At 38.5% G+C, this 25,470-nt stretch overlaps 1 protein-coding gene, 1 long non-coding RNA gene and 1 pseudogene across 2 annotated transcripts in view; 1 reads left to right on the top strand and 2 right to left on the bottom strand.

The window, feature by feature from the left end:
* The window catches only part of ZMPSTE24 (zinc metallopeptidase STE24), a 45,533-nt gene extending 21,294 nt beyond the window's left edge, over positions 1–24,239 (top strand). Inside the window, exons 7-10 of the mRNA XM_069587174.1 lie at positions 1,906–2,090; positions 15,581–15,685; positions 19,636–19,779; positions 22,629–24,239. Coding sequence (XP_069443275.1) covers positions 1,906–2,090; positions 15,581–15,685; positions 19,636–19,779; positions 22,629–22,853 — 659 coding nt within the window. The 3' untranslated portion in view covers positions 22,854–24,239. The remainder of the gene's footprint in view (positions 1–1,905; positions 2,091–15,580; positions 15,686–19,635; positions 19,780–22,628) is intronic.
* On the bottom strand, positions 7,767–8,183 carry LOC138428916 (large ribosomal subunit protein eL33 pseudogene; annotated as a pseudogene).
* Positions 16,595–22,586, bottom strand: LOC138438983 (uncharacterized). Its single transcript, XR_011256522.1, has 3 exons — positions 22,177–22,586; positions 18,799–19,016; positions 16,595–16,916 (listed from the first exon to the last, which is right to left on the bottom strand). It is a non-coding gene; the product is annotated as an uncharacterized lncRNA (long non-coding RNA).
* Positions 24,240–25,470: the final 1,231 nt, after the last annotated feature.

The raw sequence follows: 25,470 nt of genomic DNA on the forward strand, positions 1-25,470 counted from the left end.
TACTTCTATGCATGAGGGCGTTCAGAGAAGGGGACTCAGGTCAGGGTCAGCTGAGGGGGAAGAGCGGGCAGAGGAGACTGAGGAGGAGAGATCACTGAGGTAGGAAGAAAATGAGGAGAAGATGTTGTTTCTTTTGGGATAAGAGAAGAAAGTGTGTCAAGGAGGGAATGGTCAACTGTATCAGATGCTGCTGAGAGGTTGATTAAGATAAGACATCACAAACAAAAGATGAAGAGACAGCTGGCAGTGCCATACAATCACATAGGACATTTTGGTGTTCAGAATTCTCAAATACATTACTTCATACCTCAAATGGTACGATAAATCTATTCAGTAAACAAGCATTATTGAGTAAATGCTACATGCAAGGCACAGTGATACAAGAGCTTATGGTCTTAAAGTTCAGTGAGTATAAGAATTCCCCGGAGAATCCGTTAAAAGATTCCTTGGCCCCATTCCCAGACATTTTGACTTACTGGATGTTTCTACCGTTTATGTCTAACAAGTACCTGTAGGTGATTTTGGTGTAGGCATTCTTTGGGCCATACTTTGAGAGCCTTGGGCCAGTGGGAGATACTAAGACATTAATTTTGTTTTGCTTATCTGCCTACTTCCATAGATAACTTTAGGTAACTTCTAAGAAATATTTTTAAATTAATTAAAAAATTAGGAAAGATAGAAATGAGATAGAAATATAAAATGCAGATATACAACTTTCCAGATGCTAAGATCCTATATCATTGATAATATTGGACCACATGTTTGGCTCTTAACTTCCAGGCAGTCAAACCAAAAAGTCCTAGCCTCATATCATAAATAGGAAAATAAAGCTCAAAGAAATTAAGAAAGTTTCTTGCATTTATACAAATAATACATGGCAGAGCCAAGATTGGAACTTAAAGTTTATTGTTAACCAATAAATTCACTGCACATGGCAGAACATAAAATATAATGAAAATAAAGAAAAATAAAAAGAAAATAAATATTAACCATAGTTTAGCTACTGTTAGCCACTACTAAAAATTTAGGGCATTTTTTTCCAGTTGATTTTAAGATAGTTTTAATTTTTTCTGATTAAATAAGTATGCTGCTAAGTCGCTTGTCGTGTCTGACTCTGTGCGACCCCATAGACGGCAGCCCATCAGGCTCCCCCGTCCCTGGGATTCTCCAGGCAAGAACACTGGAGTGGGTTGCCATTTCCTTCTCCAGTGCATGAAGGTGAAAAGAGAAAGTGAAGTCACTCAGTCGTGTCTGACTCTTAGCGACCCCATGGACTGCAGCCTACCAGGCTCCTCCGTCCATGGGATTCTCCAGGCAAGAGTACTGGAGTGGGGTGCCATACTTACTTTAATAGCTTTGGAAGAGAAGAAAGTATAAAGGAGGGAACAAAAATCCATGTTTCTATAAGCCAGTGATAAACACTTCAGTACTTTAATATATTTCTTAATAGGTTTGTGTTAGGCTTTTCTTTTACATGTACATTTTTTTACAACAGTAATGGAACTTTGTATACACAAGGTTTTATATCCTTTTCAGTATGTTGGTGAGCTTTTCCTATCTTGTTAAAATATTTTAAAAGTATAGTTTTTTTCTGGCTGCTTAAAATTCCAACTCATAGCTTTATCATAATTGAATCATTTCACGACCATTGGATATTTAGGCTTTATTTATTTATTTATTTATTTTGTTAGAAAGCTGCAATGAGCATAAATATTTGTTGTTAAGACTGAAGAGAAACAGACAGTCTCCACTGCTGGTGGTGATTTATGTTGATATAATATTCTTCAGGTATTAAACAATTTGAAAATGTTAACATCCTTTCCAGTAATTCAGTTTCTAGGCATCTCTCCAAAAGACCCCAGACTTTTTAATTATTTTCCATGCTTTGAACTGTCTTTTCCTTAGGATCTAAACGCTCTTCCCACAGCAATGCTTATTTTTATGGCTTCTTCAAGAACAAGCGAATAGTTTTGTTTGACACTCTACTAGAAGAGTATTCTGTACTAAACAGAGACATCCAGGAGGAGTCTGGCATGGAACCCCGCAATGATGGAGAAGGGGACAGTGAAGAAATAAAAGCTAAAGTTAAAGTGAGTTCTTCTTTTCCTAAGAGACCCTGGCTTAGTTTTTATAAACAGTTTCTGTGACAGCTCAAAATAACCTTAATTTCTATGTAGTGAGTGTTGAACTCAGGGAGACTGTCAAATAAAAATATAACTGCCCCTTTATAATTGTGGTATTTGGGAAAGAATATCACTGTTGTTACCTGTTAACTATCTTTCAAGCTTTCACAGAATGTTCACAAGTATAAGATAGGAAAATTTGTATGATTATAAACTGTTTTTAAAACAGGGACTTTATATATAATTCCTGATATGTTTATGATTGAAGAATTCCCACAGACAAGATAAAGAGGAGATAATAATCATCTCATTTTTAACTTCACTGAGATGTAGTAATTATAGGCTTTGGTGATGGAGAGACTTCAATCTGAATCCTGTTGTCATTTAGTAGCTGTGCATTTTGGAGTACACTGTGTAACTTGGTCAGTTTTCTTTTGTTTGCTAAACAAACATTTATGAATTGTAAACTCTGCTGAGATACTTTCTTTGGAATTCAGAAACGAAGAGGGAGACCTTGCTGTCAAGGAGCTAATAGTCTAAAGGGGAGAAAGTCATACAAGCACAGCTCCATATGGTAGTTGCTGCAGCAAAGCCATATGTACTGGATGCAGTGATAGCATAAGAGAAGATATTTCTTTAATCTGACCTTATAGTCTGAGAAAGCTTCTTCTGAATCTTCTCCTAGATGAGGTCAACTGATGGTAATTAGCAAAATATAAAGTATACCAAGACTAAATGGGGAAGGGGAGATAGTGATAAGAAAACAATGTATGTTTAATCAAAAACAGTCTCTAGCAGTTGCATATGTGATGGGACATGTCATTGGCTTTGATGGCATTCAGAGATGATCTGAGATCTGTGTAACTGTGCAAATAAGTTAAGCTCTCTAAATCTTTGATTTCTTAACTGATAGACAATGCCAGCAGGGGCTGTCATCTTGAAACTATTGACATCTGGACCAGATAGTTTTTCTCTGTGGGAGCCTGTCTTGTGTCTCATGAGATGTTAAGCAGCATCCTTGGCCTCTCCCTACCAGGTGCCAGTATCAGTCCCTCCTTTCCCAGCAATTGTGACAATGGAAAATGTCACTAGATATTCCCAGATGGCCCCAGGGTTGGGAGAGAGGAGGCAAGATCACTGCTAGTTGAAAAACACTGAGATAAAGATGCCTACCTTTTAGGATTGTGAAGATTAAATGAAATAATACATGAGAAAAACCTGTGTATTCTGAGTACCAGTGTAAAAACCTATTATCATTGAGCATCTGTTTTGATTTTAAAGAGACGGTCTAATAGATATCTTCTAATAGAGTGCCTGGACTGTTATAAATGTCTAGATGGAACAAAATGAGAAGGGGTTAAATAGCATTGGATGAGGGTTAACTCTTTGGATTGTATTTTTTTTTAAAGTAGATTTATTTTATCAGGCTATTGGGATAAAAGTCATTTTGGTCTGACCAAGAATCATAGGATTTTAAGCTAGTAAGAGCTCTTAAGGTCATCTTATAGATAGGAAAACTGAAGTCCAGAAAGAGTAACCAGGTAAGAACACTGAGGAATCATGCATGTTCAGCAAGTCAATTTGCTGAAGTGGTATCTATATACAGGGTAGATGACGATAGCCAGACCTGCGTGTTAGATAGTGGTCTGCTGGTTTCAAGCAATCTAATGAAATTACTGACCTTTAGTATCTATGAGACCCTGGAGGAGGAAATGACAACCCACTCCAGTATTCTTGCCTGGAGAATCCCATGGGCAGAGGAGCCTGGTGGGCTACAGTCCATGGGGTCACAAAGAGTCAGACATGACTGAAGTGACTTAACACATATAACACAGTATCTATGGGAACAGTATTCTTTGGTTTAGATCTTAGAAAAGGTTAGTCTTTTGAACTGTGTTGAGTGTAGTTTGAGTTATTTTGCTAGCTTCTTGAAGAGCCTGCTCTATTTCATTGATAGCTGCAAAAATTTTATTTTTTTAAATTAAAAAAAATTATTTTGTTTGTGGTTGAGCCAGGTCTTCACTGCTGCATACAGGCTTTCTCTAGTTGTGGTGGATGGAGGCTACTCTTTGTTGTGGTGTGCAGCCTTCTCATTGCTTCTCGTTGTGGAGCACAGGCTTCAGTAGCTGTGGCACGTGGGTTCGGTAGTTACGGCATTCAGGCTTAATTGCTTCTCAGTACGTGGAATCTTCCCAGACCAGGGACTGAACCGGTGTCCCCTGCTTTGGCAGGCGGATTCTTATCCACTGTACCATGAGGAAGTCCAGATGCAAATATTTTAGCATCTATGTATAAATTGCGTAGTCTTGCCCTAGAGAACCTGTAGTAGAGGAGACTAGATATGGCTCATAGTTTAAGGCAGGGGGTGGTAAATAAGTAGCTGAAATAGTGTGACTTTTAGAAATTAAGAAATGAATGCAGATTCTAATGGTCAGACAGATTTCTTAAAAGAGAGGAAATATTTGAATTTTGACTTGGGGCTGGGGCTTTTCAGGATGAAGATATGTAATGAATAAAGCTATAAAAACAGCTGCACAATGGCTATTCTAAGACTAATGAATAAATGGATTCTTGTAGAAGGGGATAGAAAGGTAGGCCGGGACCATTTTCTAAAGTGCTTCTTCCTGAAGACATTCTAGTGGTTTGCTGCTGCTGCTGCTGCTGCTAAGTCGCTTCAGTCGTGTCCGACTCTGTGCGACCCCATAGATGGCAGCCAACCAGGCTCCGCCATCCCTGGGATTCTCCAGGCAAGAACACTGGAGTGGGGTGCCATTGCCTTCTCCGAGTGGTTGTCTGCAGTTTCCACTGATTTGGGTAGAGGCCAAGGGGCTTCCCTGGTGTTTCAGATGGTAAAGAATCTGTCTGCAATGCAGGAGACCCAGGTTCGATCCCTGGGTCAGGAAGATCCCTTGGGAGAAAGACGCCAAAGCTTGTTTTAGGAAGTTTAAGATTTGATGGCAACATATATGATAGAGCAAAGATTAGAGGCAAAGGGGGCTACTAGAGACTTACTGCATCAAGATAACCAAGATAGGCATGAAATTAGGGCCTACACTAGAGTGAGAGGTCAGAGTAAGTGTGGAATCATAACAAAAGATGGATTTAAAGGACTTATGGTGATTGCTGTTGTGGAGACTGAAGGAGAAAGTCAAAGACTGACCCAGATCTCATGTACTGCTTTTCAGTGCATGTATACAGGTGAGGTGATTTTGGTAGGATATCAATATTTGGAATTTGAATGGCTATATGTGTATTAATGAATATTAGGAAAAAGATCAAACTAGTGTATCATGATTTCATGAAAATTGTTATTTGGGATAAGGCTAAGTTGTAAAAAGTGAATTTATTTTTTAAAAGATATTAAATAATCACACAGCAAATATACAAGTGTGGCAGAAGTTTAGGACATAGTGGTTTATTCAGCACCTGCTACTGTACACCTACTACATATTGATACAGCACAGTGGGGAAAGCAGAAATGTTTTTAAGTCTGGATAGTGTAGAGAGGATGAAGTGTTTCAACTTGAGCAGATGTTTAAAGAAGAAAACTAAATCCCTCTTCTTAGAGATAACTATTATTAACATTTCGATGAGTATCTCCATACTGGCCATTCACATTTTAAAAAATGTCTAGGAGACTTTCTTCCTGCAGTTTATCCTTCAGAATACAAATTCAATAATTAGAACAACCTGTCTCAAAAGCATTTTAAGTGAAAGGAAAAATTTAAATATATAAAAACTGTCCTTTTATAGAAGAAAACAAGTATTTCCCCAGCAAGAGCTAGGGTCATGTGAATGTCTTCCCAGTTGATAAGTATAATAGAAAGAGGACAAGATCCATAGGTGTGAGTTTGGGTTTTACCCACTGCTTATTAGCATGATAATCTTAAGACATTTTAACTTCCTGGCATCCATCATCTCTAAAATGAAGATAATACTTCCCATCTTGCCCAGCTTGCTGTTGTAAGGATCAAATGAATCAGCATGTAAATTTTATTTTATGAAAAGGAAAGTGCTATAGAAAAGAGAAAGATACTTATTTTTTTTTCTTATATGTAAAATTAGCATGGGAAGAAAAGAAAATCCAATTTTATCTTAAGAATCTACCACAAATAAATAAGTTTTGTTTTTGCAAAAAATGACCCTTATTTAAGCTCTTGTCATTCCACATCTTTGAATATGACTCCTTGAGTTCTGAATAGCTTCCTAAACCCAGACATCAAACCAAGATACAAGAGCCTATGTTTTCTAATAGAGACCTACTTGTTTTATAAAAGGTTTAATTCATAGTTCATATTAAGAAGCAATGAGGCTGATGATATCTGCCTTGTAGTAGTAGAGCTTAACAAACTGTAAAGTATCTAATAATACAATGTCAGGTACATAGGTCATTTAATGAATGGAAACTATTATTATTATTAAACATAGCAGCCTATTTTGCTTATTACTAAAGTAATAGATAAATTAGAAAACATGAGTAATTCAACTAACTATAAACATCTTACTATATCTGTTTCTGTGTTTTTTTTAATTAAAAATCATTTTCCCTCTTATTGGGTACATGGGTTTCCAGTTTTTTACTGTTAAAAATATTCTTGCAATGAATATTTTTGTGTTGCATCTCTTAGAATAGGTGTCTATTAATTAGTGCTTTGTTCTTCCCTCTTGATGGCCATTCCCTGAAGGTACAGGTACACGTGTCTTTTAGCCGTTTAAGAAACTAGGCTAGTTAGCTCTTTCCTTACTTTCTCTACCAAGTGTATTCTGACCTAGATTCTGATGTTTAAAAGGAAAAGAGATAGTAAATGTAAAAGCTGTCTTGCCGATCACTTTTAATCTATCCCTCTTTTTCATGCATCTACCCAGCCTCGTTTTTAAGTGGTCATTTTCCTTAAAGATGAGGAATTGGTGAAGAAATGGAAAACTGGTGGAATATCTAGATTCCAGTATTTTGCTGCCTGTGTTCCCATTAGGTTGTGTTTTTCTAAGGTGTATAAAACAAAATCAGTTCCATGTTCATCTATTTGTACTTCACTCTTTTAAGGAGCTGGAGTTTATTTCAAAACTGTTAGCCTTCACTTTTTGGAATATATATTCTCTCCTTGCTTGCTGTAGAACTAATAAGTCTCCCATAGATGAAGCTTTTTTTTAAGCCTTTTTTATTATTTACCTTTGTTGACATTTTATTTGCTTGATGTCTTTTAATTGATAATGACGTGTTAACATTCTCTATTATGATACATTTGTCAGATTTTCTTTGTAAATCTGATAATTTTGAATGAATATATCTGAGGCGTTAGTATTAGGAACATATAAATTTAGAATTATGTGTCCTCCAGGTAAATTGAATCTTTTATCATTCTTTTGTGACTTTCTTTAATAATCCTTTTTGCCTTTAAGTTGATGTTTTCTGGTGTTAATATTGGTTAATATTTGCTGGATGTCATCCTTTAACTTTTTAAAAATAGTATTGATAGAGAATTTACCATTGTAACCATTTTAAAGTGTACAATTTAGTGTTTTTTAAATATATTCTTAATGTGTAGCCATGACCATATCACTTTCATCCTTTTACTTTTAACCTTACCATGTATCTTTGTCTCATACATAGATATACTTTGTTGTTATGATTGCTTTTATATATTTTTTTTAAATCCACAGTTTTATTTATTTTCAAGAAGTTTAAATTCTCGAAGGGTACAGCATCACACGAATTCTGTGTCCAATGGCCTTAGCAGGAAGGTTGCTTTGGAATTTGGCACGAACCATGCCACTGTTTCCATGAGCTCAAGTGATCTTTCCCCAGATTACTCTGGTTTTGTTAGGTTTTCCACCAGGAGTTACTGTGGTGTTCTTTGCTTTGTACACATAAGCACATCTCTTGCCTAAATGGAATTCAGTTTCATCTCGAGCATATACACCTTCAATTTTCAGGAGAGCAGTGTGTTCCCTTTGGTTCCGTACCCCGTTTAGCCAGCAAAAATTGCCTTGGACCACAGCCTTCCAGACATATTTGTCGTTTTAGAAGTCCCGTGCCCAGCAGGCCTTCACAGGGTCCAAGATGGCTGCAAGAGTATGATTGCTTTTAAATCCAAATTGACACTATCTTTTTTTTTTACTAGCTTTGTTTTTTCATATATATTGTGATTACTGATATATTTTGAATTATTTCTGCCATATTATTTTATGGCCTTTTTTCCCGTTTATCCTTTTCATATCCCCTCACCCCACCTCTGCCCCAAACACACCCCAAACACACCTCCTTCTGCTTTAGTTTTAGAACTGATGAAAGGTTTTAAAAAAATTATATTTGAGTTTTCATTTGGGTTTGAAGTTCATATATGACTGTTCTTTTATGGTTGCTGTTAAAAATAAGTCATGCCCACAAAGCCTAAAATCTTAAAATATACAATATCTTCACTGCTTCCTAAACAATCGAGGAACCTTAAATAAACAGTTTGATCTAATTAGCCCTTTCATATTGTATTTTAGTTTTATCTTGTTTATTTTTCTCTTCTTTTTTCGTTTTGGCCGCATGCAGCATGTGTGATCTTAGCTCCCCGACCAGGGAGCAAACCCACGTCCCCTGCAGTGGAAGCATGGAGTCTCAACCACTGGATCACCAGGGAGGTCCCTCACACCTTCCTTTTAGAAACTACTTTGCTTCTTCCAGAAGTATATGCTTTAGAAATTTCTTTGGAAAATTCTGGTTTTGTTTTTATTTTGCTCTCATTCTTGATGTCAATTCAAGATTGACAACTATTTATCCTAGCACTTTAAAGATACCATTCTATTTTGTCCTGGTTTCCTTTGTTACTGTTAAAAAAGTCTGCTCTGAGCTTAGTTGTCTTTTACTTATTTATTTTTTAGTTCTTTCTGGTTATTCTTAAGATTTCTCATTGATTTTTGTGTTGTGCAAGTATGAACTTTATCCCAGTCCTGCTTGGGATATAAGGACTATAAGGACTCATGTCTTTTCCTGAAGTTTAAAAAATTTTTTCCATTATATCTTTTTTTGTTTTATTTATTTATTTTAAAATGTATTTATTTTAATTGGAGGCTTACTTTACAATATTGTATTGGTTTTGCCATACATTGGCATGAATCCACCATGGGTTCTATCTTTGAGTATTGCTTCTTTCCCATTCTCCGTAGTTTATCTTTCTGGAATTCCAGTTAGATGAATGTTATACCATCTCATTCTGTCTCCCACAGATGCTGACACTTTTAAATTTGTCTCTTAGAGCTCCACATTCCAGTTCATAGATTATTTCTTTAGCTGCATTCAGTCTGTTCTTTGACCAGTCCATTGTGTTTTAAAGTTCTGTTTGGTTCTTTTTCAAATCAGTCTTTTCTGGTGGCCTCTTTTTCCTTTCTCATGTTTTTAGTTCCCTTGTTTGTATGTGTGCTGTGCTAAGTTGCTTCAGTCGTGTCCGACTCTTTGCAACCCGGGGGACTGTAGCCTGCCAGGCTTCTCTGTCCATGGAGTTCTCCAGGCAAGAATACTGGAGTGGGTAGTCATTCCCTTCTCCAGGGAATCTTCCTGACCCAGGGATTGAACCTGGCGTTTCTTACATCTCCTGCATTAGCAGGCAGGTTCTTTACCACTAGCGCCACCTGGGAAGCCCACCCTTCTTTATGTAAAACATGTTTATTTCCTATTCTGTATCTGATGGTTCCATTATCTGAAGTCTTAAGGAACTACTGCAACCCTGTATTGTTTCTGCTAACTCTTACTGTGGCTTGTTTTCTGAAGTATTTGATAATTTTTACTGTAAATTCATATTAGTTCAGTGATCTTAATCTTCAGGAATCTTGAGGGGTCTGGATTTAGGGTACATTCCTCAATAGAGCGTTTGCATTTGCTTCTGTCAGTTGCCCCTAGTGCTACCAAGCCAGCTTGGCATTTTCTGGTCCATGCAGATAATGTTTTTGATTTTTTTTTTTTTTTCGCCACGCATGCCATTGGGCATGCAGAATCTTAGTTCCCCAACCAGGAATCGAATCCACGCCCCCTGCAATGGAAGTGTGGAGTCTTAACCACTGGACTACCAGGGACGTCCCATGTTTTTAATTTCAATGAGAGACTTTTGTTTTTCTCCACTTTAGGTGAGCTTCACACGATTGGGTTATTTTACCAGCAGTTTTTTCCTCTCGCTCGCTCTTTGACTCAGAGTATAGCCATTCATAGTTTTATACAAGGAATGTTAATTTCAACTCCTCAGCTTTGGCTTTTCCTTACTTTAAAGTAAACTAAACTGTATGTTTAAAAGGATATTTGTTTTACTTTATTAAGCATTTTTTAGACGTTTTTCAGAGTGTGTGTGTGTATTGGTGAGTGAATGTAGGTATGCACATGTGAGTGGTGTGTAAGGAATTGTTCATTGTGTCTTGGCACTATTTAAATTGAACCTGGAAAGTTTATAAACAATGAGAGTTTTATTTGGCTTTGTAAACATTATATTGTGTCATTCATATGACCACCTACCATTTATGTTTATTTTAAAAGCAACACTATAACAATACTATAACAATACTATAACAGATTCCATATCTGTTAACTAAAAATTGTTTATTTGATAAGTGTTGAATAATTTATTTTTCTATCTATACTTGTGTGAAAGTTGAAAGCACAGGTCTCTGGCATCAGACTACTTGGCTTCAAATCCCAGGTTTTCTGTTTATTGGCTGTGTGGCCGTAGGAAAATTAGCTAACTTCTCTGTACCTAGATTTTCTCATCTGTAAAGTGGTAATAAGTATACTTATTTCATATCATGATTATGATGTATAAATAATACAGTATATAGCACAGAGGGTCTGGTACATAGTCAGTGTTTGGTACATGTTAGCAACATTTGTTGTTATTTTTTTAATCTTTCCTAGCCTATTCTTCATGTGTGTTGAAAGAGAAAAATAGACGTATGCATGTGTATATGTATATTTTTGTGTATATATATATGTATTTACATATATGTATTTTTAATGTTGGTTTGAGGAGCTATGGTAAAATTAGGGAAGTAGAACGCCAATAAATTTTAACATTAAATTTAACTTTATTAAAGTAATACAAACATATTGTTTAAAAGTTAAGAGTACAAAAAGGCATATAATGAAATGTAGTAGTTTCATGTTCCTCCTTTCTCTATGCCTCTCACCCCCTCAGGCTCCTCTCCTTACAGATTTCAACTCTGTTAGCTTCTTCTGACATTTATGTGTATCATTTATATATACAATATGTGTATACTATCATCTACTGACACTACCTTGCCTGTTGATCATGGTAGACGAGGATTTAGCTCTTGGCCTAACGTGTGCTCTGCTCCTGCCTTCCCCCAGTTCTTCCAGTATAGTCCAGTTGCAGTGCTTGTGTGTGTGTGTGTTTAATTTATTTAGTTTTTATTGAGGGGTAATTGCTTTACAATATTGTGTTGGTTTCTGCCATACAGCAACATGAGTCAGCTGTAGGTATACATATGTCCCCTTTCTCTTGAACCTCCCTCCTACCTCCCACCCCATCCTGTCCCTCTAGGTTGTCACAGAGCCCCAGTTTGAGTTCCCTAAGCCATACAGCACATTCCCACTGGCTATCTTTTTCTGTATACAGCAGTGTGCTGTGTCCACGCTACTCTCCATTCATCCCACTCTTTCCTTCCACCCCCCCCCCACGCACCCCACCCCCCACCCCATCCATAGGTCTGTTTTCTATGTCTATCTTTCAACCAGTATCAAAACAGTATTGAAAACATTATTGTTAAATAATATTGTACCTTTTCACTGCTGAGAATATGTTACCTTTTTTTCCCCTCTTGCTTAATAATTGCTTAAAAAAAAAGTGCTTAGGGTTCCTTTTTCTTTTTTTAGTGTTCCTTTTTCTTTCTGCTAATTCTTCGCACAACTTCTGCTGTCTCTCAGTATAATTTCCTACAAGGTTAATTGCATCATTAACCTTATTAGTTTTAGTCCCCCTCATCCGTCCTACACCCTGGGAGAGAGCTCTGTTCTCTTTCTTTGGGGTATTTCTCTAAGTCCTGCTCTCCAGCTCTCATATAGACTTCCCCTGTGGTTATTCTTTTATATTTGGCTGTGCCAGCTCTTAGTTGCGGCGTGTGGGATGGCATATGGGATCTAGTTCCCTGACCAGGGGTCAAACCCAGGCCCCCTGCTTTGGGAGCACTGAGTCTTAGCCGCAGGACCACCAGGTCACTCTTGTATTCCTTTTCCTTTTCTTTAGGTTGAAATCCATGTTGATCTACTGTGTTCTCTCAATAGTGTACGTCTTCTACAAGTTTCTGCAGGTTAAAAGGGTGCTATGGTGACTGAGAGAGTGCGGTCACGGCAGTCCTCAAGACTGTCTTTTGAGACACATTGTGTAAATCTGAATGGGCCTCCCCCTTTTATCTGATGTACAGGTGTCATCCTGAGCTTGCCCTTCACCGCTAGAGATTCCCTTCACTTCTCTCCTTCACTGGGTCTCCTGTGTCCTGTATTCCATGACTTTTTGTTCTTAATTTACTCCTTCATTTTACTAAAGATCATCCTCCAGCGCCTTCCTGAGAAAGGTTGCATAGTAAAGTTTTTGAGTTCTTGCATCAAAATGCCTTCATTTTTCTGTCACGTTTTTTTCCTGTCACCTGATTGGGGTTTAGATTTCTAGATTGAAAATACTTTTTTTCAGGATTGTGAAGGCACTGTTCCATCACCGTCTTGATTCCAACATTGCTGGTGAGGTGTCTGAAACCATTCAAATTACTGATCCTTAGTATGTTACCTGATTTTATTCTTCTGGAAAATTGTTGAATCTTTTCTCTGTGTTCTGAAATTTCACATACCTTGGTGTGTGGCTTTTGTTTTTTAAAACTGAAGTATAGTTGATATACAATATTATACTAGTTTCCAGCGTACAACCTTGTGAGTCTCTTTTTACCCATTGTGCTGGGTATGTATTTGGCCCTTTTAATTTGGAAATTGAAGTTCATTGGTTCTAGGAGACTTATTAGAATTGTTTTGTTGATGATTTTCTCCTCTCTATTTTTTCTGTTCGTTCTTTTCAGAGTTCCTATTATTTGAAGGTTGGCTTCCTTATACTGAACTTTCTTACTGTTTCTTCCATGCTTTTCCATTTGCTTATCTCTTTCTTCTATTTTCTGGGAGATACATCATCTTCCAATCAGTCTATTAAGCCTTGATTTCTAAGCATTATTTTTCTCTGTCCCTTTTTTTAAAAAGTTATTTTTAGGGTTTTTTTTGGCTGCTCTAAGTCCTTGTTGCTGCATACACGCTTGCTCTCGTTGTGACCAGCGAGGGCTGCTCTCTAGTTGCGCTGCACAGGCTTCTCACTGCAGTGCCTTCTCTTACTGCAGAGCACACGCTTTCAAGCACAGGCTCAGTGGTCGTGGTGCACAGGCTCAGTGGTTGTGGTGCACAGGCTCAGTGGTTGTGGGGCACAGGCTTAGTTGCCCTGAGATGTGTGGGATCTTCCTGTGTCCTCTGCATTGGCAGTTGGATTCTTAACCACTGGACCACCAGGGAAGTCCTGAATTTCCCATTTTTTATAGTAGCTTCAGTTTTTCCATGAAAGCAGTCTCTCTCTAAATTTTCTTCTTAGGTAATTTGTTTCTTCCATATTGCATTTTTTCTGTATCTGGTCTTCCATCTTGACCCTTACCTTGTACATCTTATAATATATACAGTTGTTTGTCTACTCCTTAGTAAGAGAATGGGCTTCCCTAGTGGCTCAGTTGGGAAAGAATCTGCCCACAGTGCAGGAGACCTGGGTTCAATCCCTGGGTCGGAAAGATCCTCTGGAGAAGGAAATGGCAACCCACTCCAATACTCTTGCCTGGAAAATTCCATGGACAGGAGAGCCAGGCAGGCTGCGGTCCATGGATCGCAAAGAGTCATACACGACTATGCAACTTTGACTTTCTTTCAGTTTAGGAAGAGAGTGGGACTAAAAAGCTGGTTAGATTCTCTGGGCCTGTAGGTAAGGCTTATGAACTTTGAGCTTCACTGTGGTATGTCCTAGGGGTGCTTGCAGTTGGGGAATTCCTGGTCTTTCCTGGTAGAGGGATCGGAGTTCCCAAGGAGTACTCTTCCAGTCTTTTGCCGGGAGGGCAGTGTTTTGAGAGCCAGGTATGGGGAGAGGGCTAGCTTGGGAGAGGGAGTGCCCCATAGTCAGTGTACCATACATACCGTTAGGTAAGCAAATCCATGGTCTGTTGCTAGTGTACCCAGGCCTTCAACTATGTCGAACTTCCAGTTGAAGTGTCCTTTTCTTTGCCCTATCCAAAGTGAGCTTTCAGGCTTTTGCCAGGATGAGGGACAAGCAATTGCCTTTTGCTTGAGTGTGGAGTTGGAGAGGAATCTGTACCATTTCTCAAACAGCTCTCACCCAGTTCTTATATTTGCCACAACCTCTTTCCTGTTCCTCCCATTTCAGAAGTACCTGGGTCCTTTGAAGACACTGCAGTGTAGATCTGACTGGTTCTATATATTTTCTCCACTGCTGGCTTATGATTCAACTTTCTTGACCTGCCTGGTCCATTTTTATTTATCTGTCTGCTTTCCTGCTTCCAAAATCTTGTTACTATTGCCAGCTCTCCTGTTTTCCCTATCCTATTTTCCCTATCCTGTTTATGTCTTAAAACAAAACAAAACAAAACAAACTCTTGATTGTAGTTTTACTGGGGTTTTTGGAGGACATAAAATTAGATGCAAATGTTCCTTCTGCCATTTTAACTTGGAGGTCTCAGTTTTTAAAATGGCAATTCATGGTGTTTTTGAAGGTCACAAGTGACATGTACTTATTTGTAGATAATTTGGAAAATAGGAATAATCTGAGATAGTTAAACATCACTGTATTTCTCCCATACAGAAAAAACTGTTAACATTTTGATATACTTTCAGTCTGTTTTCTTTATTTGTGTATTCTTACATACACATTGGTCTTTTTCATAATTTGAATCATACTATTTATTTTTAGTTTTGTTTCCTGCTTTCTTCACCTAATGAACCATTTTCCCATGTCAGAACATACTCTTTCAAAACATTTCTAATGGATGTAAAATATAAATGTTGTTAGGCACTATCATGAGCAGTTTCCCATGTTATAATGGTCTTTGAAAGCAAAATTTCCAGTGGGATTATAATATGGCTGTTACATGACTTTGTCATGATTTATTTAACTCTTGTCCTATTGATTTATATTTTTTCTAACCTAAATTAGACTCATGCAGTCAGAATATGTGTGTCTTGTTCATGATTCTGTATTTTGAGCTTAACCCAGTATCTAATGTGGAGTGGCTGGAGGAGTGTTTTGTTCAGTGAATGAACAGTTTTACACGAAAGTCTGATTGTTTCCTTAAGTTAGACTCTAAAAAGGATTCTTACTTGGTTAAAAGGTATAAACTTTTTGAAGCTTCTTGATAGTTTATTTTCAATTTGTTCTTTGATTCAGAATAAGAAACAAGGATGTAAAAATGAAGAGGTGCTTGCTGTACTAGGCCATGAACTGGGGCACTGGAAGTTGGGACACACAGTCAAAAATATCGTTATTAGCCAGGTAAGTCTGGAGTAATTCTCTCTCTACCCCTTTTTCTTGGCCACACTGCCAGCTTCTCCAACCAGGGATCGAATCCATGCCCCCTGCAGTAGAAACACAGAGTCTTAACTACCGGACCACTAGGGAAGTCCTGACAATTCTCTTTTTATGGCAGGAGAGTCAAATAATAAGTATAGCAGGCATGAGAGTTCACATGGTAGAGAAGTGAAGACAGACTCTGTAGCCAAGCTTCACATCACAGCTTGCTGACTTACTACCCTTGTGACCTCAGGCAAGTTCCTGAGCCTCTCTCTGCCTCCATTCCCTTGTTGAATGATGATACCTCATAAGACTGAAAGAATTAAATGAGTTAATACATGTAAAGAGTCTGGAGTAGTACCTGAAATGGGGCAAGTACTACATAAATGTTTATTGTTGTTATCAGTTGCTCAGCTGCAGGAGCTGTGAAGATCAAAAGGAGTGAGCCTAGATAAGTTGGGCATTAAAATGTTTTTTAAAAAACATTTTTTCTCTTTTAAAAAAGTCATTGTACAAACATTGAAAAGAAATTGCAAAAAATAGTAAATATAAAGAAGAAAATACTTTCTGTAACATTCCTCTTTGGGTATTTATACCGCTAAACCAACAGAATGATGATAGTTTTCAGGCTCTGAGTGAAATAGCACTCTTGTTTTTTGGACTGATTCTGAGCATATATGGTCTCAGATGCGTCTTTAATGGTCTTTGTAGCTTTCTAAAAGGTCAGCTGGTTCTGGGTGATGGATCACATGGGAAGGCTTGTGTACCTGCTCCTATAGGTACTCTTCTGTTGCCTTACATCTGTAGGTATAAAAATGAACGCCTTGGCTGGAAGCTATGTTGTATGGATACATGGCAGTGAGTAAGACATTAAATAAGTCCAAATGCAAGTGTATTTAAGTACTCAGTTTAATAAGGAAAATCACTGCTCCATTCATGAAAGAAGGGGTCCAGCAGCCTACTGTGAGGGTAGTGGGCTGATCCCAGAGGTGCCTCATCAGGGCTGGAGTTGATTGCCTCTTCTAATAGATGGGGCGCTTCAGCTGGAGCCAGTGGGGAAGGTCTGCGTTGTTGATTAATCATTGACTCCATCCCTGTCACCCTGGCCCCTCTGTTCATGAGCAGTTGGCCAAGTCCTAGAGTGGCTGGGCACAGAAGCTGGCCAACATCCACAGGCATCTTCTCCACCTGAGCGTTGACAGAGCCTCCCCTGCTGTGGAATAGTTTCGGTGAAGATTCTTATTAGACCTAAGTATTATCATACTCTGGGCTAGTTTTGGAAGTTTTCCCACATAACTCTTTTCCACATCTGCTTGTTATCCATCCTCTAGTTTGCTCCAAGGCCCTAATCACCCAGCTAAACCAATATTTGCTCACTAATAATGAATTAGTATATATATACCCTCAACTCAGACCCTCTCTACTTCTAGAATAAAAGTAAAACTATAAAACCACCCAAGTAACTTTTTCTATGGTCACGCTAACATTGTTCTTAAAATCACATTGTGATGTCTTTTTCTACTGATCCCACAATGAAATTAGCTTAGTGGACTTCGGGGCCGGGGGACTTAAGGAGCCGCGGTGGGGAGCAGGCAGAAGAGACTCAACTTAGGAACTACAGTGGGGCCAGATTTTCTTCCTGAAAGCAGCAGTAATTTTAGGGATACGCGGCCCAGGAAAATGACGTGTCCTTCTGGCCCCAGGTGATTGCGCTCCTGGATGTAGGGGAGGTGGTCTTAAGGATTTCTTAGAGCCCTAAGTCCGGGCCTGAGTCCCTCCGCTCTTTCACTTGTCCTAAGGTAGGAATACATGTTAGATCGAAAAATTAAAGTAGGTATTAGTTGCAGAGAGATGAGGAGCTCAGCTCAGTTAGGAATGAACCGTTTTCTCAGCTAATCTCCGTTCTGTGGAAAGAATTTGACTTCTTGCGGTGGTCTCTGTTTCAAAGGTTTCCTGATGCATGTATTCACTAAAAAATAAATTTAAAAAATAATGTACATCTAGTACCTAGGAGGGGCATCCAAAGCCGAATAAAGTGGAGCCTACCGATGGACAGAAACATATTATTATAATACATAAGGTGGAGAAAGAGGGAGAAGGAACCTGAGAAATTGCTAGGATATTTTGAAGCAGAAAGTGAGATACCTAAATCTAGCCTGGGTCTGGTCAGGGAAGGCTTTCTAGAAGAGGCAATGCTTGAGCTGAGACTGAAAGGGTAAACATAAGTTAGCCTTATAAAAAACAAGCATAAGAAGAACATTCAAGGCAAAAGGAACAGCATGAGCAAAGTTATGGAAGCTAGAAATACATGACCTATATGAAGAAACACAAGTAGTTCAGAGTTGTTAGAGCATCAGGGTGTGTCAGGGAGTGGTAGATAAGACTTAATAAATAGATTGGAACTCTTGAATTCTATCTTGGAGGCATTGGGATACCTTTAAAGGATGTTAACCAGAGGACGTTAACATGATGAGATTTGGGTTTAGATCAGTCACTGGCAGAAGAGAGGAAAACAGAACTGGCAGGGCTAAGGCTGAAGTTTGGAGGCTGTCATTCCAGGCAAAAGAAAAGTGATGATATAAATTCAGCAGTTATGGTAAAGAGAGGTAGACTTGAAGAATATTCAGAAGGTAAAATCAGCAGAATATCATAAAAGATTGGTTTGTAAAGGAGAAGGAGGCTTAAGGATGATTTCCAGGTTTTTAGCGTGGGTGACTGCACGCTAATACTGCCAATGGAGATTGGTGCGGTGGAGAAACAAGTCTGAAGGACTAGGGGGAAACTTGCACTGCCAAGTTTGAATTGTACCTGTGGAATGAAGGTAGAAGTTTCAAAATACATTTGGATATAGACTTTGAAGCTCTGAGAAAAGCTCTAGTTTAAAGGTAAAGATTTAGAAGTTATCAGCATATGAGTGCTAGTCAAAATCAGGACAAAATGAAGTCTTGGGAAGGAATATGCCATAAAATGAGTTGTCGCTGACATTGTCAGAAGTGAGAAGAAAAGCCAGGCAACATCATAAAATGTTTTGTGCCTGTTAAATTGAGTAGAACCCAAGCATTCTATTCTCTGTTCTGCGCAAGTCCCCTACTTACCAATATGGCTTTGACTTCAACTTATGTCAGAAAAGTTGGGTAAACAGAGATATGTGGAGAACAACAAGAATGCGGACAATGACTGGTTCCGACTGGAGTCCAACAAGGAAGGGACTCGGTGGTTTGGAAAATGCTGGTACATCCATGACCTCCTCAAATATGAGTTTGACATTCCTATCACATATCCCGCTACTGCTCCAGAAATTGCAGTACCTGAACTAGATGGAAAAACAGCAGAGATGTACAGGGGTGGCAAAATATGTCTGACTGATCACTTTAAGCCTTTGTGGGCCAGGAATGTGCCTAAGTTTGGACTAGCTCATCTCATGGCTCTGGGGCTGGGTCCATGGCTGGCAGTGGAAATCCCCGATCTGATTCAGAAGGGAGTGATTCAGCATAAAGAGAAATGCAGCCAATGAAGGATCAAGCCACTGAGGCAGGACAGAGGGACCTTTGATAGGCTGCGGTTCCTGTTTTCCTGTGCATCATTCTTCTTACTCATCTAACTGCTTCCCCTGACACCCTTTCACCCATAATTGTTACTAAGTAGCTGCAGCAGACACTGCTGGAAGAAACAGCATTGCTACTGGATTTCTTAAATTGGGCTACAGAGGAAGAGGAAAAACTAGAGCCTTGAAAAACCAAGAGGCAATTTATATCCCTTCCCTAGGTGGAGCACTGGGAGGTCTAGAGGGATAGGGGGTGACCAAAAGTGGATACATAGTCTTTCTGGTTTCTCGAGATAACTCATCAATAAAAGCTGTTTTCTCTGGTGAAAAAAAAAAAAAAAGAAATTAGCTTAGTAATAACTTAGAAATTTTGTATCCTTCTTTCTAGATGAATTCTTTCCTGTGTTTTTTCTTGTTTGCTGTATTAATTGGTCGAAAGGAGCTGTTTGTTGCATTTGGTTTTAATGACAGCCAGCCCACTCTGATTGGACTATTGATCATCTTCCAGTTTATTTTTTCACCTTATAATGAGGTAATGTATAATCTTTAAAATTATCACACATATACTCTTATCTGTTTCAAATCTAGAACCTTGAGAGTAGTGAAAAAAGAAACAAACAAAACTATAGTTTTAACAAGCAAGTTTAGTCCCTTGATTTACTGGCCAGTATAAGAATGTAGCAGAAAAACCCAGTCCCAAATAAAAGGTGCTTCTATATTGTTAGGGAAAAAAAAGTGGAGAATTAGACTTTAGTGGTGAAAACCTCGATGTAGCCTGTACCTCAGAGACTTGGTAGATGGAAATTAACTATTGGAACACTATGTCCTAGACCACATTTCGTCAAGTGCTGGCGAAAATCTGTATGTGAGGCGACAAAACAACTGATAATTGAGTGTGTGTATGACTGGATAAGAGAGATTGTATGACAGTGTTCCTCTGGTTGCATTTCCTGACCACCTGCTTCATAACAGACTTAGCATCTGACTCCAGACCCTCTGAAGCAAAGTTGGATGTTTCATGGTAAGCAGTTTGAGAACCACTGCTCCATGACTGCTCAGTAGGGGAACGCCATATATGGTATAAGACATGGATTAATGAGACTGTATATGAATAAGTCCAGTGATGGCAACATACTAATTGATGAGGCTTCCAGAGTAAGCCAAGAGATCAGGGATCTTGAGATATCTCCATTCAGAAGAATTCTTCCTTTGGGACAAGTTGTAGAGTTAAGGTTTTAACTTTCTCCTTAAAAGGTAGGAGTAGGGTGAGGTATAAGGCACCAGGAAAGACAAACAGGGAGGAAGAGATCATGTTTGTATAGCATTGTCCACAGAATCTACATTCATTTTCCAGAGAAGTAAGATTTATTATCATTAAACTCTAAATGTTTTAATTTTTCAACTTTTGTTGAGAATACTTATAAAGTACTGTATGCTGATCGTTACTTCTCAAAGAGGTTATAGAACCGCTTGTAATGATATTGTGGAGAAGGAAATGGCAACCCATTCCAGTATTCTTGCTTGGAGAATCCCATGAACAGAGGAACCTGGCAGGCTGCAGTCCATGGGACATAACTTAGTGACTAAACCACCACCATAATGATATTGTCATTTCTGTCTTCAGTCACAATTCAGGAATGCCTTAAAGACACTGAGCTATGTGTATGAAATGTCCCAGAATCCTCTGCTCTTTATGCAGTCATGCTATTTATATAACTAATTTTCTTATAATCTCTTGCTGACTGTCAAGCTGATAATCCTTGCTAATGTCAGTGACCTTTCTGATATGGTCATTATTTGTTTCAAATTTTCTTCTTCAACCAACTAGAGACTGGGAAATCAGATAATCAAACTCATTAGGTAAAAGTTACTGGATTCTGACCGAGTGTATAAGTGTCCTCTGATAAGTAAGGCACCAGTAATGTTAGCCTGCTTTGGGCATCTAATTTGGCCTCTCAGTTTTTTATTTTATCTCCTTATATTTTGAGTAGTTGAGTTCACTTCAAAAAATAGCTAAGTAAATGTGGGATATTAGAGTGATTTGAAATATAATTAATTTGGAGATATTAGCAACTGTTTTAAAAACCTCAATGAGCCCAGGGTATTCATTTCAAAAAGATTAAGTATTTAAACAGAAAACCATATGTTTAATGTCCACATTTAAGAGGTCATAATAAGAAAGAGAGATTTTCTTGGGAAACGGGAAACATGCCTTATCAAGAAGGGTTTGAAAACCTACAGTGGAGCAGATGGGCGCGGGCGAGTGTCTGTTCAGGGCTTATTTGTGTCACAGTGAGGTTCAAGGGACAGCTGCCCGGGGACACTTGAAGTCAGGAGACACATAGACAGATTAGTTAATGATTATAACCCAAAAAGTACATTCAAGATTTGGAAAGACATTTCAGGTAGGAGCCAGATATTAGCTTTGAACATGTCTAAGAAGATATCAGGAGCTCCCAGACTTTATGTTGAAGCTCTGGATCTGCTGATGGCAATATGAGGTACAGTTGAGAGACTTTAAACTTTCTTTTTGCTTTATTGCCTGATGTATTTTAAGGTAAGAAATAGACATCATGTCATCCAACTTATAATATTAATACTTCAGTATGCAAATAAATAATTTTTCCCTCAAAAATTTCTATTTTCAAATGAAACTTGTCCCCTTCCTAGTAGTCACCCTCAGAGACTGAATATTTATTTTAATGAAGCTACCATAGCTCAGAACACTCTAAAAAATTCTATTTTGAGGCCATCATTAGAGGCTATAGTGTGTGTGTATACATGTATATACATCTATACATGTATACTTGTCTATGTTATTAGAACATTCTCAGTGAAGACGGTTGTTAACATCTAAAGGTGGATAAGTAAGCAAGATTATCTTTTTTTAATGGAAAAAAGAGTCTGAGTATAAACCACCACATCTTACCTCTGAGAAAGACGGTGTCATGGGCTTTGGAGTCGTCGAGAATGTCAGCACTACCACCTTCTAGTTGTGTGACCACAAATAAGTTGTCTCGCTTCTGAGATACCCCTTCTTCATCTGTAAAACAGGAGTAAGAGTCATTACCTTGTAGGATTGCTGGAGGATGTAAAACGCCGACTCAGCGCTTGGCCCATGGCAGGTCCTCAGAAGTATCTCTTCATTAAGATTGACGTGTCTTTGGATATATATCTGTTTCTGGTCTGTTTGCTTAAAGAGGGAAAGGCTCAATTTCCAGTAATTCCCCCACCCTAGGGTCTCCAAAATACAAGTGAGGTTTCTTTTGGCTTGCTGTTTCTCTTGTCCTGAGCTGAACTTCCTCTGCAGTATTGGCTCATGAAAGCTTTAGTGACAACAAAGAGGGGAAGTGGTTAAAATGCTTTTATTTCCTTTTTCAGGTTCTTTCTTTTTGCCTAACAGTCCTCAGCCGCAGATTTGAGTTTCAAGCCGATGCATTTGCCAAGAAACTTGGGAAGGCCAAAGACTTATATTCTGCTTTAATCAAACTGAACAAAGACAACTTGGGATTCCCTGTTTCTGACTGGTTGTTTTCCATGTGGCATTATTCTCATCCTCCACTACTAGAGAGACTTCAAGCTCTGAAAAATTCAAAACAAGACTGAGTTGCCCAGGGTCTGCAACTGAAGACATTTCTGATTATTTTCTGTCCTGGCAGCATGTTCTGGCTCTTGATGTTTTTAACTTTTTTTTTAAGGAAAAATGATTAAGTACAGAAAAGTGAAGCTTTAAATACATTTAATATCTCATTTCAAAAATGATTTTAATAATCCATTTCTTAAAGAAAACACTGGATGAAATTTTGAGGCTTAATGTTTTTAAAGGCATAGTTTTATCTTTAAAATCTAGTTTACCATCAACTTGTAAAATTATTTCAGAAAATACAGAACTTGTTTTATTTACATGTTTATACGGAACCTGCATATAAGGTATTTGGGGGCATATGTTTAAAAGGGAACACCACCTCTGAATTCTCTCTGTAAGGCAGAAATAGTGGTCCCAAATCACTGTGCTCATACCTAAGTTGAAACTTATTTCTACTTTTATGCTGTTATGATTTAAGCTGGCCAATCAGTGTTTTAAATAAGGAAAAAAAGTAATAATTCATAAGGCTGATGTTATACAACTGAAAGTAGTTAGAAATATGTACAGAGTATTTTAAATCATTGGGTTTTCTTTTTGTTTTTTAGAAAATTTCAGTCTTTATCTTTCTTTCCACCTGGTGGGTATGATCCCATTAGGGGTAATATAGTATTATCCCAAACATTCAGCTTTTTTCATTCATACTCTTAAGTATTCAATAAATAGTGCATCCTTTTACTTAGCAGAAATTGCCATATTGAACAGGTTTTGCTGTTAAAAGTGGGAGAATTGTGGAAAGAAGAAGAAGTGACATTTTAAGAGACATAAGAGTGAAATACTGATGATTCTCTTATGATGTTACAGGAAAAAATATAATTTTCTATCTCTTTGGACAGAAAAGTTTGTTTTTATTTTTCTAATTTTTATCAGTAAGTCATGAGTACTATTTTATTTAATCAGGCATAATTCCATTTTAGAAAATTATAGTTCTTGATATGCAGGCAATTTTTATTTTCAAAACAAATGTCATGAAAGATTTCCAGTTTCTGAAGCTGCATGTTTGACTCAAATCTCTGTTCACTTTCTGAATGAGACCCAACTTTGTGCCCAGAGTCCCACCCACTGGTGATGTATATACCTTCTGGGCATTTATTCCAAAGTGGGATCAACTGTGTGCGCTTGGCCTCTGGCCAGAAAGTCTTTTGCTTTTGGATGATGTCTCTACATGGAAACATAATAAAAGCAAGCCTCTAGTTTAGTACCGCATTATTTATTTTCCTAAGGAACAGTTCTGTGACTTTATCCAACATCTTTTACCTATGAATTCATGCTGTGATAACTGCCCTTCCTTCCTTTCTTGCCTTTAAATACAGTTCTACACCAGTGAAACATTAAAAATTGCCAGTGCAGATTGATGTACTTTGTCTGTGATTTGACAAAATCTGTCTGTCATTTGTTACCTGGGATGTATGGTTATTACCCTAGAGGAGCTGAGTGCTAGTAGCAAAGAGTAGAAGGGACAGCCATCGTGCTGCGTGGTGGCAGGACCACTGCTGTACCTCGCTCAGAGCCCTCTTCACTGCCTTCCTCCTGCTCCAGTCCAAAGCGTTACCAGTTCTTGCCGACGTCTGCTCAGAAGCGTCATTCAGAACCATCCTTCTCCGTTCCCGTAACTTCTCATTGTCTTGGTCTGTTTGGTCTACTCCAGCTGCCTCTCCGGCCTTTCTTTCATGTGGCAACAATAACTAGCTTTTTAATGCGCGATTGTTTTGACCTGGTCCCCTACAATTTATGGGAGGCCTAGGGATGGCCAGAGGCTACTACTGGTAGGTTCCTGAGGTATTGGCCAGTCAAGGGAGGGAGAAAGGCCAGCCAAGGAGGGAAGGAGGTTGCACTCTGTACGCTAATACTTGGTGGACAGAATGCAGTAGATACAGCCTCAGATAAAATGGTATGACGTCAGCTGGGTTGATTTCTGAATCTAAGGCAGAGTCCTTGCTGTGTGTATATACTGCCTTTGTCTGACTTGGTCCTATGCTAAAGTCTCAGAGCTACTAGTAAGTGATACCTCTGTTAGGATAGGAGCTGGGATCAAGTCAGTGATTTTAATACCAATGATGGTCCCAGCTTGCCCTTTGACCTGTATATCCTCATGGTCACCCCTAATCCTTTGTGTGATGACTCCCCTCCCTGAGGTCTCCTTCTTCCACTTGGTCTTTGTCATCCGTCTTTTTTTTGTGTGTGTGCATATGTACTTCATGTAGTTTTGATTGTTTTGAGAGTTCTGCCATCGTTTGCGGAAAAGTTTTCCCATAGCAGAAAGCTTACCTTGTGGGCCTTAAGTTCTGTCTTAGAGGCCATACAAAGAAAAAGTACAGAGAACCCCTTTCCAAAAACTCCTGATTCAGGATCATGATGATGTGAGCAAGTAACTTCTGTACCAGGCTATGTACAGTCTGGTGGATGAGCAGGAACAATCCACAGTGGGATGGTATAGCCCTGTTCAGATAATATGGATAGGGAGACCTCTGCCCTTCTCTTATTATCCAGGATGGTTTCCAGGGAGGAGGGTTTCCCAAACAATTTGAACAGATAGGAAGATACCTCCATGTGTCCTAAAACCCTGTGAAGCCAGGACTG

The sequence above is a fragment of the Ovis canadensis genome, chromosome 1, assembly GCF_042477335.2.
Source record: "Ovis canadensis isolate MfBH-ARS-UI-01 breed Bighorn chromosome 1, ARS-UI_OviCan_v2, whole genome shotgun sequence".
Taxonomy (NCBI): Eukaryota; Metazoa; Chordata; class Mammalia; order Artiodactyla; family Bovidae; genus Ovis; species Ovis canadensis.